Genomic DNA, 22,980 nt, shown 5'->3' with positions numbered 1-22,980 from the left:
AGAGAGAGAGTGTCTCGAGAAATGTAGTTCCCATACCCATGCACTTGCAGTCTGCATTGTATTAAACAATGAGGAATTAAAGTTGTCAAGTTGTCATGTGTGTGTAGGGGGTAAATATCCGTTAGCACCTAATGGACTTTGAATTAAAAAATATGTGTATCTGAAGTTACTCAGTGGCAATGTGACTATATTAGGCTTTATCAAGTGTATAATCCCTCCATGATTTATATAATCTGTCACTATGTATGAGATTTCATCCTAGAGCAATCCTCTAAAAAATGGCAAATCCATATTTGATTTACACAAACATGAGATAGATGAGATGAAGTAACCCTGTTAGCAATCTATTGATGTTCTCTTGTTGGCCACGTGAAGCCCATTCATGCAGCTTGCCTGCCTCAACCCCTCCACCTTGTCCTCCTTTCTTTGCTTGCTTTGTTCCTGCTAATACAGTGCCGTGGATGTGCACAAACATGTGTTCTATGAAAGCAAGGTCTGCACAGAACAAGCACTGATCTGACCTTTAAGCAAATGCGTGCTACAGCTACACCTCCCCATTCGGAGCTAGCCTATAACAGGAGCTGTGGAACATTCAGATATAAATATATGATGTAGAACAAACATGCCTCTCTTACATGTGGAATGAGGAATCATATTGGCCCTATTCATGACATTTCTATCTGCAATGTTCCACGTTTGCCTACTGAATGTGGCCCAGGATTGTGTGACAGACCTAAATCATATGTTTCTCTTGAATGTCTATTAGGATGGCTGCTTGTTTTGTTTTAGGCGTTTACATAACATGCTCTTATCGGCTTTGCAAAATGGGACTACTTAGGGCTTAACACAATGAGCCCATTCCAAACCCATTGGCCTTCCTGCAGCATTGTTATTAGGGCATCTGTATCCTCCACATCAATGTCAAGTTTCATTTCTAGTGTATTATGGGATGTTATTACTCGTGGTATTTGATTTAGATGCCATTGACCAGCATGACTACATCAAGTCAGACAAGTTACAACAAAATAGAGTTGCACAGGTTGGGAAATTGTAATATTGTGTATGGATGAGTTCCCAACAAAGGATCAGAGTCTGTTTCATCACAGACATCTGAAACCCTGTGTATATCCTTCATCAGATGTAGGATTGCATATCCTGTTCAGGGACTTTCAAACCTCATGACCTGGGTCATCTGATCAAACCATCTAACACAGAAGACACCCCAGAGGCAGAGTGGTCTACAGCAATACCCTTATCTCTGGCAGACCATTCCTTGAAATCATTAGGGATTGATGAGTTACAGGCACCACCAATCCATCACCTGCTTAATGGTTCATTAATGGCAGAGTGAGTAATGACGTGCTATATGATGGCCCAATCAATGATCAGAATTAAAAAGAGCATTGACGACTGGGGTTTGGGATCGATAACACCCCAGGTGATAGGAATGGTACATTTAATTATATTAAAACATTAGAAAATATCCCTTTCACAAGCCATTCTCTATGGGAGGAGAAGCAGATACAGATGTTGATAGAGATAGTGATAAAACATGTTGTTTCTGATGCATGAGATTTTGAAGATAAGAAATACAATTTTCAGTTTCGTCAACTTAAAAAACTAGAATGTATTTCTTCAATCAATGGGATTATCACACCACAGGCATTTATAAGGCCTGTGCCTGTTTTGCAGTGACGTGTGTTCAAGGATGCCAAGGAAAGCCCCAAATATCCCCAAATATTTGACAAATAAAAAGTAAAGATGATAAAATAATGTATATATTTTATATGTTTTTATTAGGATCCTTATTAGTGACTGCTAGTCTTACTGGGGTCCGACACATTTCGAAAAATACATTGCAGACAAAAGACTGTTTGGATAATTTTCCTTCAATTCACAAGTGCCTGAATCATATATTGTGCCACTGGCCTGAGACGATATGTTCAATATGTAGCCTAGATGTAGCCTACCTAGGCTCATGTTAACTAGCTAGCTAACTTAGCTGGTTCATTGTTTCCCATGCGAGGAAGTTAGGCTTGCAAGCATTTAAGCTAGGTAGCCTATGACAACAAAAACTAAAAGTGCACTGTTTGACAGAGCCATAGACCGTTTTGCCAACCTGAAAGTGAGGAGGATGGCATTGATGTTCAACTAGTCTACAAGTAGTCTACACACACACACACACACACACACACACACACACACACACACACACACACACACACACACACACACACACACACACACACACACACACACACACACACACACACACACACACACACACACACACACGCACACACGCACACACACACACACACACACACACAGGTAAATCAGTACCATGGACAGCCACATAATATTTAGGAACATTGATTGGACTAAATAGTTTTCAGTATCTTTAAGTTTGTTTTCACTGTATTAAATTAAGCATATAAAGCCTTGTTGATTTGATGATTTTTAAGTTGAAATGGTGCTGGAATAGCTGCGGCAGTGTACTTTGTGCTGACTTGCAGTAACTCCGCTGTTCTAAATCAGTAGTTGTTTAGTAAACTGTCGAAAACATTAAGTTGCTCGACCATGAGATATTTGCTTTGTGGACTTCACTGGACAGATGTTGCTCTCCGGGTTTTGTAATGAAACACAAAACCGCCACTGTGTGACTGTTGTCTTTTTCTTGTCTTGGCCTTATTGTATATCATGGTGGCGTATGAACGTATGGGTTAAAGAGCAAACAATGCAATTATCACAACATAGGCTTGGCTTGGCTACACAGCAGTGATTTTACCCATGCACCGCTACTGCTATCTTGTGAACCATTTAATAAGCAAAGTGATCAGCAGGTGCTTTAACAATACCCCTTCTCTCCCTTTCCCTGTTTCAAATTTATGTGCTAAATGAATTCAGCCAACTTAATCAATGTGCTCTATTTCATTTATATCCCCACACGAGGGACCTCTGTAATGAGACCTACTTGTGCATGTGCTACATTAGACTGGACACCAAAGTTATCAATCTGGTTCACATTGATGGGAAGGTATGTGTGTCATACGGTCCCGATTCTTGTCTTCATACGCAAACATTGTAGATTGGTGGTTTCCTAGAGGCCTCTAAGTAAAGACAAAGTCTCTTTTCATGTAAAAAAAAAAAAAAGCAGATGCTTGAAAACAAACCTATGTTGAAATGACAAAACAAGGTAATCAGCTGAAAATGCATTGCTTTCTGAGTCTGTTTTTTAGTGTATATTTGTTACAGAGAATGGAAATGTATTTAAATACGGTATACATGATCAATGTGTTATATTACTTCTATACTAAACAAAAATACAAACACTAAATGTAAAATAAATAAATAAAAGATCCCAGGAATTTCTCTCAAATTCTGTGCACAAATTTGTTTATATCCCTGTTAGTGAGCATTTCTCCTTTGCCAAGATAATCCATCACCCTGACAGGTGTGGCATATCAAGAAGCTGATTATACAGCATGATCACTACAGAGGTGCACCTTGTGCTGGGGACCATAAAAGGACACTCTAAAATGTGCAGTTTTGTCACAAAACACAATGCCACAGATATTTAAACTTTTAAGGGAGTGTGCAATTGACATGCTGATTGCAGGACTGTCCAACAGAGCTGTTGCCAGATAATTGAATGTTAATAGACTAGAGCACATATAAAATTGTACCAATAATGTTTTTTATGATGAGAAATCAATGAGCCTGTGTATTTTACTTCAGGTTACAGCACTGTTTTTAATGGCAAGTCATTTATTATACTATTTGCAACAGAACAGGTCTCTGTGTTCAGGGTTTATTGAATGTTTATTGTCCCTTTCTATGGTATATGAATTCTTATTCCATTTGTACTGTACATCTGTCTCAACCTTGCAAGAACCATTATAGTCCTACCTGCTGTGCATAACACTATTGTTCAGCTGGATCTTGCTGGAAAGGTGAAATAGTGTTACACTCTAAGAGAATAGAAGTAAGACATAATGATCCTTCTCTAAAATGTTAACAGGGTTAAAACATTTTCAAAGCCACGGGACACACTTCCAGAATGTCTTTGGTGTGGTCTCCCATAGCAACAACATCCTTTTCGTAATTCTTGTGGCGGAATGTCCTTTTTCAGACATAGCTTTAGAGATGTTGTTAGGACAGCATGCTGCTCATTGCTTTTATATAATACACTCGGGTTGATATGGTTTCAGACAGCATGAACAGGTAGTATATAAAATGTGTCTAAGATTCAGCATTTGAATGCTGAACATGATTGTATTCCCATTATTAATGAGTGGAATTCGGTTACCTGCAGACAGGATGCGTATCAATGCACAATTATTTGAAACCAGTCTTTGAGTAACCCCAATATGCCTATGTTTAATTTCCCAGTGAACAGCATGAAAATAGCAATGTTCTGGGTCACATCTGAGCAATATTAAAAACCTAATCCCTGACACCCCCTACTGGAGTTGCTATGTAAGACTGGGCCATGTACAGATATCACAGTTATTTTACACGCAGCAAATGATCAAATCTCAATAGTATGATTATTGCACAGAAGACTATGGACCAATTCTCTGTATCTTTGGGCAAGGTGTTTATAGTGTTCAGGACTGTACTGCATGGCTGTGAGACAATGGCACAGTGCAAAGTTAACATGGAGGCATAGACTAGGATGACCTGAAACTGATATTGCACTCTGTCTGCTCCATCAGGCTGTAAAAATGGGACATTTTCCTGTCCTTAATAATAGATTGACGATGTCAAAGACTTTTTTATCAAGCCTGTTGGAGCACTCCATAAAAAAGTGTCTCTTGCTTAGAATGAGAAATGTTAGGTAGGTGAGGCTACTACTGTGAACATCTGATTATATGTGCTGTATTTACTGAGAATTGGAAATAGAAAAAAAACATCTACTTTTGTCTCTATAGTATTGCACAAGGACAAGGTAGCCAAATTATTATTACCTTGACATTATGTCTTAATTCATTGTTGTGCATTGGTGGACAGGAATAACTATGAATTGTTCCAGTTCACAGAGGTCTCATAATATAATGAATGACATTTAGCAGGCAGAGCCTTTACTGTAAATAATGTGGCTGTGTGGTTGGCACTTGTTGTACAACAGTTCTGGCATTCTGTAGATTTCCAAATGAAAGTTTTGCACTGCTATACATCAACAACTCCATTTGAAAAAATGCTTCGTCTGAGTTAAGGAATACTGCCTTTTGAAAAATCAAAGCCCTGTTTTTAAATGTTGCTAGTGTGTTTGCAGTTGGAGGCTAAATCAAGGATGTGATTCATGACCTAGTATGTGGAGCAAACATTATCCTATTATTGATATAGCCTAGTATAAAATAAGTTGAATTTGTACCTTTGAAACAACAGATCTTCAACATAATATCCACTATAAGCAAGAAAACAATAGGCTGGGCTGCACCTTCTACTGGAGAGTTGATCTGTCTATAGCTATCCCCTTGGTCTCCCGTCCAGTGTTTTAACCAAGCCCAGCACTACTTAGCTTTCATATTTATAACTGACTATTATCAATGTGCAATCCTGAGATTGATTGTTGAGAGATCTCCATTTAATAGATTTACCGTTGCTATCGAAGTCATTCCAAAGGTTAGATTTAACAGAGCAAATTAAATGTAACCATACTTTATCAATCATATATCATCAATATTGCTATTTAGGCCTATATAGCATCTGGGAAGTCATCAATAGCTATTGTTTAAATTCTAGGATTCAACTAAAAATAGACAACAGACAACAGACTTTCAGCACGCTTATAGGGAAAGACATTCAACAAGCACAGCACTTACACAAATTACTGATGATTAGCCGAGAGAAATTGATGATAAAAATATAGTGGGAGCTGTTTTGTTCGACTTCAGTGTGGGTTTTGACATTATCGTTCATAGTCTGCTGCTGGGAAAACGTATGTGTCAGGCTTTACACCCCCTGCTATATTGTGGATAAAGAGAGGTTGTTCTTTATAGAAGCCTCTCCAACATAATCCAGGTCTTAACTAATTTCAATCTTTACTAATGACACGCCACTAACTTTGAGTAAAGCCAGTGTGTCTATGCATGCAGATGACTCAACACTAAATCTTGTAATAAATAATATGAAAATTGAGCAAGTTGAGGTGACTAAACTGCTTGGAGTAACCCTGGAACTATCATAGTCAAAACATGTTGATACAACAGTAGCTAAGATGGGGAGAAGTTTGTTCATGATGAAGCGCTGCTCTGCCTTTTCACAACACTATCAACAAGGCAGGTCCTACAGGCCTTAGTTTTGTCACACCATCAGTCGTGGGTGGTCAGGTGCCACAAAGAGTCACCGTGGAAAATTACAATTGGCTCAGAACAGGGCGGCATGGCTGGCCCTTAAATGTACACGGAGAGCTAACATTGATTATGTGCATGTAAATCTCTCATGGCTCAAAGTGGAGGAGAGGTTGACTTCATCGCTACTTGTTTTTGTAAGAAGTGTTGACATGCTGAATGTACCGAGGTGTCTTTTTAAACTACTAGCACACAGCTCAGACACCCATGCATACCCCACAAGACATGCGTAACCAACTGACCATCACCAACAACACCACGTATAGTCTCAAGTTTGACGGTTGACAGCCTGCAGAACTTGTATCTAGCGTTGGATGTAATCCATATCCTGGCCATCTGATTGTTGAACTTTACGGCAGCCCATTTTCACTAGAGTAGCTATTTCCCGATCAATATGTGCATTGCAAATCAAGCTGGGTGGGCGGGGTTTGCTCCATTTCAACCATTCCACTGGTCCTCCTAAGGAGAGCTCTGCGGCCATGCAAATCGAAATCTCCCAGGCTTTTCCCAGAAAACACGGTGCCACCACATATTAATAGGCAAAAGGGAGCATAAATTGATGACATAATTGTAATCCAAACCAAACCCTCAGGTAAGTTGGTTACCAAATCTGGACGAGGCTGACTGTATGAACAAAATGATCCTATTTACACGTTGTAGTACATTTTTACACTATAATGAATGTTTCTGACTCATGTCAATGCCACATTGGCTGTTTAAAACCAGAGAGATTGGTTCTAAGGGGCAGTTGACCTTTAAGAAACAAACACATTCCTTAACAATGAGGTACTTCATTAATAGCTTGAACTGCCCTAGATGCACCAGAGTGTCAAGGTGCAGAGAGCTCCGCAGATCATTCCATTTACGGGGCGCCAAAAAACTGAATGCAGATTTACTTAATTCTCTAGAGATCAACGGGACCTCTAGAGTTAGCCAGTAAAGTGTTACCTCTGTTTACCAAACATGTCTATTCCCTGTGTGAATTGTAGATGCTGAGGGTAGAAGGCTAAAGGGGATCCAAAGGAGCACTGAGACGGGACTGGCTGTAGAGATGCCCAGCCGCACTGTACGCCAGGCCAGCCACGAGTCCATTGAAGACAGCATGAACAGCTACGGCTCAGAGGGCAAGTGAGTACAAAACATAACTAGCACCATTAGCACTTGGGGCGCCCACTGATTCACAGTGGTTCTGTGTGGATCAGTTAGTATGCGTGTGGCGCTAACAAAGCCAAGCTTGTGGGTCCACTCCTGCACAAATCACATAAACATACTTAAAGTGTATGCATTTACTGTACTGTACGTCCCTCTAGATAAAACCATCTGCTAAGTGAGGTGAAGTATAGTATAGTGAAGTATAATGTAACTAGTGGCACCCTCCCTTACGGGCGGTAAATCACTGTTAATTAATCATTTGATTCAATGCAATTCCCCCCTCCTCAAAAATCTGTTTATCTGTTCAGCTTTTTGGTGTCTGGATATGCCGCTGATAAGCTCAACTCCGGAGCATTGAAAAAACTCCCATAATTCCTGTGGAATCATGGCACTGTCTTTCTCTTGGAAATGCAATGTGTCAAACTTCCCTCTCCCCAGTGTGGGCTGACTAATCTACTAGCTCACGTTTGATGTCTATATTTTGAACCTTGCTTTATTAGTAAGGATTAGAGGGTAAAACAGAGCAGCTATAGGCCATGAAATGCAGTTGTTGATTTGGGAGTGGACACATTATACCTCCAACACCTGCGATAGTTTGATCATTGAGGTTTTTACCAAAAGTATTATGATGCATTCATTATGATGCATTTAAATTACAGCGCATAATGGAATAGAAGCAGATATGACTTTGGGAAATCATTCTACAGTTTCCAAATTGGCCGAGAAAGGCCTAGCCTGGGTACCAATTTGTTTCCGCTATCATTTCACCCTTTGCCACTCGTTGTCATGCCAAACAGACTGGCCTTTCTGCAATATTCCAATATTAACATATCATTAATGAACGAGGAGAATAGCATTGTCTTCCGACAGGTGACGTCACTCCTCATGAGCGTCACCACTCATCCCTCAACCGACCTGTCTTGTAGGTTGCGGAACTCACATTACAATTTTAATATTCCCAAGCATCCAACATTCAAAAATGAAAAACATAGCTCCTAATTAAATTTTAGGTTAATTTGGAAACTGTAGGCGAATTTGGAAACACTTTTTTGGTCACTAAATGATTCCATATGTGTTATTTCATAGTTTGGTATCTACACAATTAGAAAATAGTAAAAATATAGGAAAACCCTTGAATGAATAGGTGTATCCAAACTAATATATATACATATATATATATATATATTTTTTTTTTATATATATACACCACACACACACACAGAACATTACCCTTTTTACTATTTACTCCTCATTGTTTTTTTGAGAAATGTCTTAATATTGTGCATTTTTATTATAAATGTGTATTGCACCATTATGAGCTGACAGTTATTTGTTATTTCGTTACTGTCACGTTCCTGACCTATTTCTGTTAGTTTGTTATGTGTGTTAGTTGGTCAGGACGTGAGGTTGGGTGGGCATTCTATGTTTTCTGTTTCTGTGTTGGTTTTGGGTTGCCTGGTATGGCTCTTAATTAGAGGCAGGTGTTTGGCGTTCCTCTAATTAAGAGTCATATTTAGGTAGGCGTTGTCACAGTGTTCGTTGTGGGTGATTGTCTTCCGTGTCTGTGTAATTGTTTGCACCATACGGGACTGTTACGGTTTGTGTAGTCTAATTGTCCTATTCGTGCGTTCTTCTTGTTTTATGTAAGTTCGTCGTATAGGTCTGTCTACACCGTTTGTTGTTTTGTTAGTTTAGTTAAGTTCGTGTTTTCGTTAAATAAATATGTGTTCAAACTCCACTGCGCCTTGGATCGATCAATACTCCTCCTTTTCGGGCGAAGAGGAGGAGGACCGCCGTTACAGTTACTTCTTTTTTTGGAAGGGGGTTTGGGATCATTTTTTTCTTGGCTTTCCTTGTACACTTATTTTTTTGAAATGTTTATTTAATTAAATATGCTGTATTTTATCATCTGACTTTTGAACACTTGTTCTTCGTTTTTGACCCAAAAAAAGCATGTTTCAATGTTTAAATAGTAAACACGTGACTTTTCCTTGAATTGATGACAGAATTAGTGTATGGTGGTGGTGGGGGGCATTAAAGGGAGAGGTGGGGGGCTGTGACCATAAAGGGAGATGGGGGCCGTAACAATGGTCAGGTGTGAATGTGGTGATATCTACAGTACATGGCATGTCTCAGCCTAGACACATTGGCGGTCAGGATCTCTAGTCTCCACCGAACGTTGTTAATACCCCATACTTCCCCACCAACAGTCGGTGGAGAAACAAGCTTTGAGTGTTCAGAGATAAAACACCAAAGTTGGCATAGAAGTATCTCGTCTTCAGAGGTGAAAGACTAGTTAGGAGACTGAAACTAGGGTATTTGGTGCAGTGATTGTCATGGAATTATTTATGTTATGTTTAACAACCAATCAGGGATCGTGCACAAAATCCAGCTGCATTTGGAACGTTGAGATTGCAGAAAGGTCAGACTATTTGGCAATGACACGGGGTAAGAGGAGTGAAATGTCAGCACAAAACAGGTTCTGGATTTCAGGCCTACATTGTGACATCATGGTTGCTCCGATTTACAAACATCCCAAAAACAATTTGAAAATAAATAAAAATACAAACAAGCGGAACATAAAGTGTCATGTCACTGGATGATTTTCTTCTTTCATGCCTAAAATTAAGAAAACATAAAAAAATCGTTGAAGGAGATCCGTCCAAAATGTTGTGGCTTATGGCATTATAATATAAATATTCCTGAAGAATTGTTGTGAACCGACTGTGTGATTTCAATACAAGTTATTTGCACTTACAAGTACTAATCCAGAGTCAGAATGCAAACGGCCTCTGCTAAGCCTTTGTGTATCCAATGTTGCTGTTCTTTTTCAAAAGCATAGGGAATGTTATGTGGATAGGTGCAGTGTGATTTTGATGTATACCACACAAAACATGTGGATTGGCTGGCTCAGACTAGCACCGATGGTAGCTGGTTTAACAGCGTCTTAGTCCTTTGGTGTTATTAAAAGAACAATGCTTACACACATTACATCAAAGAAGTGAAAAAAGGGTGGCATTATCAGTGCCCTTTTTTGCTTTCATTTTATTACGAGTAAGAGGACAATACAGTATTTCTTTCCTCTATGGAAGTTTCCCTTGTTGACAGCCGCCTACCAGGCACTACTAAACGTGAGCCAGCTCTGTACTCTGCAAAGTGAGCCATCATCAAAGGACCAGGGATGACCACTGCATGCACACTGTAGTGTTATGTAACATCTGTGGCCACTCCGACAGGGGAAACAGCATCAGGGAGGGAAATCAACCTCATTGAAGCTGGATTACAGGGAATTGAACAGTCGGGATTACTTTTTTGGCACAGAGGATGGTTCACCATATTTTATTGGATCTCATGAACAGAATACATAACATCTTTACATAAACAAGCCGTCGAAAGACTTGGGGCCGACCGGCGGGGGAAAAATGGGCTATTACCTTGATTTGGTTTTCTCTCTGAAAGTTCATGCTTGAAAGGCAAAGAAATGGGTGCAATTTCTTAGTGCATTATACAATCCAAACAAGACTATCCTCCTCTGCTCCGGTTCAGATGAGGACTCAATTGAGATGGATTGGGATGAGTTGGACCCGCAGATTGAAGGAAAAGCAGCCAACAAGTGCTCAGCATATGAGGGAACTCTTTCAAAACTGTTGGAAAAGCATTCCAGGTGAAGCTGGTTGAGAGAATGCCAAGAGTGTGCAAAGCTGTCAATGCAAAACTTTGAAGAATCAAAAATATATTTGTTTAACACTTTTTTTGGTTAATACATGATTCCATATGTGTTATTTCATAGTTTGATGCCTTCACTATTATTCTACAATGTAGAAAATAGTAAAAACAAAGTAAAACCCTTGAATGAGTAGGTGTGTCCAAACGTTTGACTGGTACTGTATGGGAAATTGACTCTTGTAGCATCATGTTCCCTAAGTGTCACTATTACCGAAAAGTTTAAATTTCTGGTTACTTGTTTATAGCAGCTATTTTCTCATCTCTTTCTATATCTCAGGGAGACAAACGCCCCCTTTAAACACCTTAGAGTAACAAATATAGCTAATACATGATTCTCTATAGAACTTTCAGATCTCATTATGATGAGAAATCAGGCCTGAGCATAGACAAAAAAAGAGACTTGTTAGCCGATTGGCAGCTTTTCAGACAATTGATAAATAAATGTACTTCCTCAATTTAGAAAGCTGAATCCAGCTACTTTCTAAGTCCTATTTCTGACTGTTAGTGATCCGTCCAAATTTTTTAAAACAGTAAATGCAAAGAAGCGTGGGAATTCCCCTCCTTCTGTCAGACTCTGGCATCATTACTGGGAAAAATTAAATAAGTGATGCTTTTAATCATGATTTTATCTCAGTACAATTTTAATTTGAAAGAAATGTTGGTTTAGCTGACCCTGGTCAGTCAGTAGATGGCTCCTCCCTCTCCCAGCCCCCGGTTGGCTTGATGGAGGATCAGGCAACTTCTGGTGAATCTTTGTTTTCATTTCAACAACTTTCTACTTGTCATGTTCTATATGCCTTGCTGAAGATTGATGTAAAAACAATCCACTGAGGCAGATTTACATGATCCCTTCTTGCTGCAGCTTTCTGCTGCTCTGATTGCAGAATCTTTAACACATATTTGTACCCTTACGATTACTTCTGGTATCATCCCCACGGTCTGGAAGGCAGCACATATACCCCTTCACATAAGTGGTGACCCTTGTGACCAAAATAATTACCAGGCCTTTTCCCTAGCAAACATTTTAGAATCCTTGGTAAATACTCAACTTAGATCCTTTTTAACCATAAGATGTATTCTAAATGTACACCACCATATCTGCTTCTGCTAAATTACGTTTTTAATTGTTTGGATAGGAGGAAACATTGTGAGGCCCTTTTTTATTGACCTGTCTAAGGCTTTCAACACTGTGGGTCACTCATCACTTATTCAGAGACTTCCAATAATTGGCCTGAACCAGGCTGCATGTTTCTGGTTTGAAAATTATTCATAGGACAGAACACCGTGTATTTACTGATGGTGTTAAATCGTGCTTTGTGGACATAACAGAAGGTGTCCCACAAGGTTAACGTCTTGGTTGGTTCTTTTCACGATTTATATGAACAATATTGGTTCATCTGTAAAAGCGTTCAACCTTCACCTGTATGCAGACGATACTTTTGTGTATGCTATTGCCCCCACGGCTGACCAGGCTCTTTCGGATCGTTCAGTCTGTCTTTATTGCCCTGCAGAGGGCCTTTGTTGAACTGAAGTTAGTGTTTAATGCAAGTTAAACGAAGTATAAATATCTGGGCATCCCGATTGACAATAGGCTTTCATTCAAAACACATGTTGATGAGTGTTGTTAAAAAGTTAACTATAAAAATTGGCTTCTTTTACAGGAATAGACTGTACCTTACGGTAAATAGCAGAAAACAAATAATTCAGTCGATATTCATTCCAATTTTAGACTATGGCAATATAATTTATATAAATGCAGCTGCCACTGTATTGAAGCCACTGGACACTGTATGTAATAGTGCATAATGCTTCATTACGGGCTGTAGGTTCAGCACACATCAATGTACTCTGTATGAGAAAGTAGGCTGGCCCTATTCGAAGTCTCGCAGATCTATGCATTGAGCTCTTTTTGTCTATAAAGCCCTCTTGTGTAAACTACCACCCTACCTGACTTCTCTGGTAACCTATAGAGATACAAGCTATCAGACAAGATCTCAGGAACGGTAAACTCTAGAGGTTCCTTCGATCTCGACAGAGTTGGGTAAATCTGTCTTTATCTATTTTGCACGTTGCTTGTGGAATGGTTTAAATGTCACGAATTGGTGCCTCTGATGCAGTCAGACAGCTATGTGAGGACCTTTTTAAGGAATAATGCGTTTGTTTTTTATATTTCTATGATTAGATCTTAAGTTTTTTATATTTTGTATTGTGTTGTGTTTTTTTGCTTGCTTAGATCTTGTATGTAACCAAGCCTATGTCTTGTAACCTTCCCCAGGTCGTTGTTGCAAATGAGAATGTATTCTCAGTCAACTCACCCAATCTAATTTCAAAAGCTATTTTATATACCATAGGTTGAGTGAGATTGGCTCTCGTTTTCTCAAAAATATGTACATAATCCCAAAACATTAGCATGCCTGGCGTACAACACTAGATACACATCGCAGGATTTGACCCTAGTATTTGTTTCAGTGTCGCTGAAATATGTTGACTTAGTTTTTGTCACAACAAACAAACATGGAAGTCTAAAATGTGATTGAGTATGTGAACACCCCTTCAAATGAGTGGATTCGTTAATTTCAGCCACACCCGTTGATGACAGGTGTATAAAATCGAGCACACAGCCAGTCAATCTCCATAGACAAACATTGGCAGTAGAATGGCCTTACTGAAGAGCTCATTGACTTTAAACGTGGCACGGTCATAGGAAAAGCCAAAAAGTCATTTCTGCCCTGCTAGAGCTGCCCCGGGCAACTGTAAGTGCTGTTATTGTGAAGTGGAAACATCTAGGAGAAACAATGTCTGAGCTGCGAAGTGGTAGGCCACACAAGCTCACAGAACAAATTAATAGTGCGACTGTAAAGTTTGGTGGAGGACAAATACTGGTCTGGGGCTGTTTTTCATGGTTCAGGCTCCTTAGTTCCAGTGAAGAGATATCTTAAAGCTACAGCATCAATGACATTCTAGACGATTCTATGCTTCCAACTTTGTGGCAACAGTTTGGGGAAGGCCCTTTCCTGTTTCAGCATGACAATGCCCCTGTGCACAAAGCAAGGTCCATACAGAAATGGTTTGTCGTGACCGGTGTGGAAGAACTTGACTGGTGTGCACAGAGCCCTGACCTCAACTCCATCGAACACTTTTGGAATGAATTGGAATGCAGACTGCGTGCCAGGCCTAATCGCCCAACGTCAGTGCCTAACCTCACTAATGCTCTTGCGGCTGAATGGAAGCAAGTCCTCGCAGCAATGTTCCAACATCTAGTGGAAAGCCTTCCCAGAAGAGTGGCAGTAAAGGGGGATCAACTCCCTTTTAATGCCCATAATTTTGCAATGAGATGTTTGACGAGCAGGTTTCCACATAATTTTGGTCATGTAGTGTACCTCTGCATATTTCAGCTGGCAAAGTAATGAAGCATGATGATTGAGCATGTGTATTTTAATAAGGTAATGGGCACAGGATCATTATTAATGCATGAAAATAGACCTGTTAGTCAAATTATAATATATTTTGTGTTCATACATTGCCTATTAGAATATACGGTACATTAGGGACATAGGGGTAATCATTTTCATTTATCAAGAGTAAAACTTTAATTTCAGTGGAACAGGATGTAATGCATAATAGCAACAGAGAGCAAAATAGTTATTGGGTCAGTCTGTATTTTGTTATCCCGCTCATTACCCAGAATGGCCGTGTTTCTTCAAGCACATTTGATAAAGAAACAGTGAACCTGAGTCGAGAGTGATGGCAGAAGATAGATGAGATAGGGTGAGAATTCTCCCAAGACTGCCTGTCCAAATGTGTGGCAGCTGGTTTGGACTGTCCCTGAAGTGCTTTAAAAATAGATCAGCGAAGAACCAGAGAGAAGGGGGAAAAAACGAGGAATCGAGGTCATAACTTTAACACAGGGAGGAAATTCATTATGCGTCTTCAGCACCTATGTTCAGCTCAATGAACAAGGTCGGTACAGGGGTGGGGGGAGGGGGGGGGGTTGCTTGTTCTAGTGTTTTTGTTTTCATTTGAATATTCAGAACGTGCCTTCCGAAAGTATTCACACACCTTAATTTTTTTTCTCCACATTTGTTTGCTACAGCCTGAATTTAAAATGTATTCAATTTTGATTTTGTGCCACTGATCTACACACAATAACCCACAATGTCAAAGTGAAATTTAGATTTTTGAAAAAATTCACACAGACCAAGGAGGTTTTCCAATGCATCGCAAAGAAGGGCATCTATTGGTAGATGGGTAAAAAACAGACACTGAATATCCCTTTGAGCATCGTGGAGTTATTAATTACGCTTTGGAAGGTGTTTCATTACACCCAGTCACTACAAAGATACAGGCGTCGTTCCTAACTCAGTTGCCGGAGAGGAAAGAAACTGCTCAGGGATTTCACCATGAGACCGAATGGTGATTTTAAAACAGTTACAGAGTTTAATGGCTGTGATAGGAGAAAACTGAGGATGGATCAAGAACATTGTAGTTACTCCACAAAGACAGAGTGAAAGAAGGAAGACTGTACAAAATAAAAAATATTCCAAAACATGCATATGTTTGCAACAAGGCACTAAAGTAATCCTGCAAAAAAAAGTCGCAAAGAAATGTACTTTTTGTACTGAGTACAACGCATTATGTTTGGGTCAAATCCAACACATCAATGAATATTACTTTTCATATTTTCAAACATAGTGGTGGTTGCATCATGCTATGGATATGCTCATCATCGGCAAGGTCTATGTTTTTTTTAACCATAAAAATAAACAGAATAGAGTTAAGCACAGGCAAAATCCTAGAGGACAACCTGTTTCAGTCTGCTTTCCAACAAACACTGGGAGACAAATCCATCTTCAGCAGGACTTTAACCTAATACTCAAGGCCAAATATAGACTGGAGTTACTTACTAAGACGACATTGAATGTTCCTGAGTGGCCTAGTTACAGTTTTGACTTAAAGCGTCTTGAACATCTATGGCAAGACTTGAAAATGGCTGTCTGGGCAATGATCAACAACCAACTTGACAGAGCTTAAAGAGTTTAAAAAACAATATTGGGCAAATATTGTACAATCCAGGTGTGCAAAGCTCTTAGACACTTACTCCAAAAGACTTACAGCTCTAATGCCAAAGGTGATTCTAATATGTAATGACTCAGGGGGTTGAAAACTTATCTAATGAAGATATATTCGTGTTTTATTTTTCATTAATAGTTTATTTTCTTCCACTTTGACATTAGAGTATTTTGTATAGATTGTAAAAAAAAATATATTTAAAAAAAGTAATTCATTTTAATCCCAATTTGTAACACAACAAAATGTGGAACATTTTACTTTCTTTTTGAAGGCACATTACATCTTTGTACTATCAGGTTATGATTTATACTCAGTGACCCATAGCAATCAGTTTGAGAGTGGTTACATTACCACACCCCCATCCCTCTACTTACTAAACATTGTGGCAGTTGAAATGACAGATTGTGGCTTTAATTGTTTGTACTGAATTAATTGGACACATGTACCATCAAAATGTCCCTATTATCTAACAATAAGTAACTACAGCGTTCCTAATTATAGAAAGTGAGTCCTGGATTACCCGCTAATGAGTAGAAATTAATCATTAATCAGCTCAGTCGTATAGCCGCTATATAGCCGGCTACTGAGGGGAGGACGGCTCATAATAATGGCTGGAACGGAGGAAATGGAATACCATCAAACACATGGAAACCATGTTTGATGTATTTGATACCACTACACTGATTCTGCTCCAGCAATTACCACGAGTCCGTTCTCCCCAATTAAGGTGCCACCAACCTCCTGTCAAGCTGCTTCATCATAATCAAGGCCATAATTCAAATCAAATCACATTTATTTGTCACATGCGCCGAATGCAACAAGTGTAGACCACCATGAAATGCTTACTCACCGCCATACCAGGCGGTGAATGCAACCAGTCAGGATGCTCTTGATGGTGCGGCTCTATAACTTTTTGAGGATCTGGGGACCCATGACAAATCTTTTCAGTCTCCTGAGGTGGAAAAATCTGATCTAATCATATCAAATGTTATTGGTCACATACACGTGATTAGCAGATGATATTGCGGGTGTATCGAAACGCTTGTGCTTCTAGCGCCGACAGTGCAGTAATATCTAACAAGTAATATCTAACAAATTACACAACATATACCCAATACACACAAATCTAAGTGGGAATGAATTAAGACTATATACATATGGATGAGCGATGTCAGAGCAGAACGGACTAAGATACAGTAGAATGGTATAGAAAACAGTATATACATATGAGATGAGTAATGCAAGTTATGTAAACATTATTAGGTGAATGAGATACCATAGAATAGTATAGAAAACAGTATATGCACATGAGATGAGTATTGCCAGATATGTAAACATTAAGTGACAAAGATACCGTAGAATAGTATAGAATACAGTATACACATTTGAGATGAGCAATGCAAGATATGTAAACATTATTAAGTGACTAAGATACCGTAGAATAGTATAGAATACAGTATATACATATGAGATGTGTCATGCCAGATATATAAACATTATTAAAGTGACTACTGTTCCAATTCCTTAAAGTGGCCAGTAATTCCTAGTATATGCCTATAGGGATCAGCCTTTAATGTGCTAGTGATGGAAGTTTAACAGTCTGTTGGCCTTGAGATAAAAGCTGTTTTTCAGTTTCTCGGTCCCAGCTTTGATGCACCTGTACTGACCTCGCCTTCTGGATGATAGCGGGTGAACAGGCAGTGGCTCGGGTGGTTAATGTCCTTGATGATCTTTTTGGCCTACCTGTGACATCGGGTGCTGTAGGTGTCCTAGCTTGCCTCCGGTAATGCGTTGGGCAGACTGCACTACCCCCTGGAGAGCCTTGCGGTTGTGGGCGGTGCATTTGCCGTACCAGGCGGTGATACAGCCCAACAGGATGCTTTCAATTGTGCATCTGTAAAAATTTGTGATGGTTTTGTTGTGCCCTCTTCATTACTTTCTTGATGTGTTTGGACCATGATAGTTTGTTGGTGATGTGGACACCAAGGAACTTGAAACTCTCGGCCTGCTCTACTACAGCACCGTTGATGTCAATGGGGGCGTGTTTGGTCTTCCTTTTCCTGTAGTTCATGATCATCATCTTTGTCTTGCTCACGTTAAGGGAGGTTGTTATCCTGGCACCACACTGCCAGGTCTCTGACCTCCGAGGCTGTCTCATCGGAGGTTGTTAACCTGGCACCACACTGCCAGGTCTCTGACAACGAGGCTGTCTCGTCGTTGTCGATGATCAGGCCTACCACTGTTGTGTCGTCTGCAAACTTAATGATGGTTTTGGAGTCGTGCTTGGCCATGCAGTCGTGGGTGAACAGGGAGTACAGGAGGGGACTAAGCACGCACCCTGAGAGGCCCCCGTGTTGAGGATAAGCATGGCAGATGTGTTGTTGCCTACCCTTACCACCTGGGGGCGGCCCACCAGGAAGTCCAGCATCTGGGAAAGGGCAGTGTGGAGTGCGATTGAGATTGCATCATCTGTGGAACTGTTGGCGCGGTTTGCGAATTGTAGTGGGTCTAGGGTTTCTGGGATGATGGTGTTGATGTGAGGCAAGCCCAGCCTTTCAAAGTACTTCATGGCTACCGACGTGAGTGCTACGGGGCGGTGGTCATTTTAAAAGTATATGATTTTAAATATACTTAATTATCAAAAGTAAATGGAATTACTAAAATGTACTTAAGTATCTAAAGTAAATGTTCCTTATATTAAGCAAACCAGACAGCACAATTTTCTTGCTTTTTATTATTGATGGTTAGCCAGGGGCACACTCCAACACTCAGACATAATTCACAAACGAAGCATTTGTGTATAGTGCGTCTGCCAGATCAGAGGCCGTAGGGACGACCAGGGATGTTCTCTTTATAAGTGTGTGAATTGGACTATTTTCCTGTCAAAATGTAACGAGTACTTTGGGTGTCAGGGAAAATGTATGGAGTAAAAAGTGCATTATTGTCTTTAGGAATGTAGTGAAGGTAAAGTAAAAGTTTCCAAAAATATAAATAGTAAATTAATGTGCAGATACCCCAAAAAACTTAAGTACTTTACACCACTGGTGAAAAATCTCTTGGTAGATAGTGTGGTCTACAGCTTAACATGAGGTACTCTCAATATCTCAAAACAGTGAAGACAGTGAAGACTCCAGGATGCTGGCCTTCTAGGCAGAGTTCCTAAGTCCAGTGTCTGTGTTCTTTTGCCCATCTCAATCTTTTATTTATATTGGCCTGTCTGAGATATAGCTTTTTCTTTGCAATGCTGCCTCGAAGGGCAGCATCCCGGAGTCACCTCTTCACTGTTGACGTTGAGACTGGTGTTTTGCAGGTACTATTTAATGAAGCTGGCAGTTGAGGATTTGTGAGGCGTCTGTTTCTCAAACTAGGCACTCTAATGTACTTGTCCTCTTGCTCAGTTTTGCACTGGGGCCTCCCAACTCTCTTTCATTTCTGGTTAGAGCCAGTTTGCACTGTTCTGTGAAGGGAGTAGTACACAGCGTTGTACCAGATCTTCAGCTTCTTGGCAATGTCTCACATGGAATAGCCTTCATTTCTCAGAACAAGAATAGACTGATGAGTTTCAGAAGAAAGTTCTTTTTTTCTGGCCATTTTGAGCCTTTATCTATCCCATGCTCCAGATACTCAACTAGTCTTAAGAAGGCCAGAACAACAGTTTTCAGCTGTGCTAATATAATTGCAAAAGGGCTTTCTAATGATCAATTTGCCTTTTAAAATGCTAAACTTGGATTAGCTAACACAACGTGCCATTGGAATCAAATCAAATCAAGTTTATTTTATATAGCCCTTCGTACATTAGCTAATATCTCGAAGTGCTGTACAGAAACCCAGCCTAAAACCCCAAACAGCTAGCAATGCATGTGTAGAAGCACGGTGGCTAGGAAAAACTCCCTAGAAAGGCCAAAACCTAGGAAGAAACCTAGAGAGGAACCAGGCTATGAGGGGTGGCCAGTCCTCTTCTGGCTGTGCCGGGTGGAGATTATAACAGAACATGGCGAAGATGTTCAAATGTTCATAAATGACCAGCATGGTCAAATAATAATCAGGAGTAAATGTCAGTTGGCTTTTCATAGCCGATCATTAAGAGTATCTCTACCGCTCCTGCGGTCTCTAGGGAGTTGAAAACAGCAGGTCTGGGACAGGTAGCACGTCCGGTGGACAGGTCAGGGTTCCATAGCAGCAGGCAGAACAGTTGAAAATGGACCAGCAGCAAGGCCAGGTGGACTGGGGACAGCAAGGCCAGGTGGACTGGGGACAGCAAGGAGTCATCATGCCCGGTAGTCCTGACGCATGGTCCTAGGGCTCAGGTCCTCCAAGAGAGAGAAAGAAAGAGAGAAGGAGAGAATTAGAGAGAGCATACTTAAATTCACACAGGACACCGGATAAGACAGGAGAAGTACTCCAGATATAACCAACTAACCCCAGCCCCCCGACACATAAACTACTGCAGCATAAATACTGGAGGCTGAGACAGGAGGGGTCAGGAGACACTGTGGCCCCATCCGATGATACCCCCGGACAGGGCCAAACAGGAAGGATATAACCCCACCCACTTTGCCAAAGCACAGCCCCCGCACCACTAGAGGGATATCTTCAACCACCAACTTACAATCCTGAGACAAGGCCGAGTATAGTCCACAAAGATCTCCACCACAGCACAAACCAAGGGGGGGGCGCCAACCCAGACAGGAAGATCATGTCAGTAACTCAAACCACTCAAGTGACGCACCCCTCCTAGGGACGGCATGAAAGAGCACCAGTAAGCCAGTGACTCAGCCCCTGTAATAGGGTTAGAGGTAGAGAATCCCAGTGGAGAGAGGGGAACCGGCCAGGCAGAGACAGCAAGGGCGGTTCGTTGCTCCAGAGCCTTTCCGTTCACCTTCACACTCCTAGGCCAGACTACACTCAATCATATGACCTACTGAAGAGATAAGTCTTCAGTAAAGACTTAAAGGTTGAGACCGAGTCTGCGTCTCTCACATGGGTAGGCAGACCATTCCAAAAAAATTGAGATCTATAGGAGAAAGCCCTGCCTCCAGCTGTTTGCTTAGAAATTCTAGGGACAATTAGGAGGCCTGCGTCTTGTAACCGTAGCGTACGTGTAGGTATGTACGGTAGGACCAACTCTGGAAAGATAGGTAGGAGCAAGCCAATGTAACGCTTTATAGGTTAACCTACTCCCCCCCCCCCCCCACTGAAAAGGCAGAGCCGCGAAATTCAAAAAAAATATTTTTTTTAAATATTTAACTTTCACACATTAAAGTCCAATACAGCTAATGAAAGACACAGATCTTGTGAATCCAGCCAACATGTCCGATTTTTTAAATGTTTTACAGGGAAGACACAATATGTAAAGATGTACATCTATTACCTAAAAACACATTAGCATAATCCACCATCTTTTATTTGTCCACCAACACCAGTAGCTATCACCAATTCGGCTAAACTAAGATATTTATAGCCCCTAACCAAGAAAAAAACTCATCAGATGACAGTCTGATAACATATTTATGGTATGGGATAGGTTTTGTTAGAAAAAAGTGCATATTTCAGGTAGATGGCATAGGTTACAATTGCACCCACCGTCACAAATGGACTAGAAAAACTACATTGAGCAACGTGTTTACCTACTTACTAATCATCAAACATTTCGTAAAAATACACAGCATACACTAATCGAAAGACACAGATCCTGTGAATACAGACAATATTTCAGATTTTCTAAGTGTCTTACAGCGAAAACACAATAAATCGTTATATTAGCATAGCACATAGCACATAGCAGCCCAGCATTGATTCTAGCCAAAGTGAGCGATAAAAGTCAACATCGCCAAAATATATTAATTTTTTCACTAACCTTCTCAGAATTCTTCCGATGACACTCCTGTAACATCATATTACACAATCCATATAGAGTTTGATCGAAAATGTTTATATTTAGCCACCAAAATCATGGTTAGACAATGTGAAATGTAGCCAAGCTGGTGAGAAAATGTCCGTGCGCCACTTAGACAGTGATCTACTCTTATACATAAATACTCATAAACGTGACTAAAAAATATAGGGTGGACAGGGATTGATAGACAATTTAATTCTTAATACAATCGCGGAATTACATTTTTTAATTTATCCTTACTTTTCAATACAGTTTGCGCCAAGCGAAGCTACGTCAAAAAACATGGCGTCCTAAGCCACTAACATTTTTCGACAGAAACACGATTTATCATAATAAAAATGTCCTACTTTGAGCTGTTCTTCCATCAGTATCTTGGGCAAAGGATCCTTTCTTGGGAGTAATCGTCTTTTGGTGGAAAGCTGTCCTCTTGCCATGTGGAAATGCCAACTGCGTTCGGGATGAACTGGAAGCGTGCCCAGCAATTCACAGCGTTTCAGAAATAAATGTCCCAAAATCGCACTAAACGGATATAAATTGCTATAAAACGCTTTAAATTAACTACCTTATGATGTTTTTAACTCCCATAACGAGTAGAAACATGACCCGAGTAATATTACTCCCTCCACTAATGCTTGGAACAGGTGCGGGTCGGTGTCCTCTAGGCGCATGACGCAGCTCCAAAAGAGTGACTAGCCTCAGGGTTTTTTAATTTGTCGTGCCTGTGAACGCGCAATCGACCCCATTCAAATCGTCATCACGTAAAGGCATCCAGGGGAAGAC

The 22,980-nt window shown here is 40.3% G+C and overlaps 1 protein-coding gene across 2 annotated transcripts in view; it reads left to right on the top strand.

Annotated features, from left to right (window-relative positions):
- rims4 (regulating synaptic membrane exocytosis 4) overlaps positions 1–22,980 on the top strand; it is a 50,468-nt gene that overhangs the window by 11,828 nt on the left and 15,660 nt on the right. For both annotated transcript variants that reach the window (XM_055867806.1, XM_055867805.1), the window contains exon 2: positions 7,346–7,484. In XM_055867806.1, the coding sequence (XP_055723781.1) occupies positions 7,346–7,484 (139 nt within the window). The remainder of the gene's footprint in view (positions 1–7,345; positions 7,485–22,980) is intronic.

This window comes from Salvelinus fontinalis, chromosome 18 (assembly GCF_029448725.1).
Source record: "Salvelinus fontinalis isolate EN_2023a chromosome 18, ASM2944872v1, whole genome shotgun sequence".
Taxonomy (NCBI): domain Eukaryota; kingdom Metazoa; phylum Chordata; class Actinopteri; order Salmoniformes; family Salmonidae; genus Salvelinus; species Salvelinus fontinalis.
The sequence above is the reverse complement of the archived record's forward strand: the minus strand, read 5'-3'. Positions and strand labels throughout refer to the sequence as shown.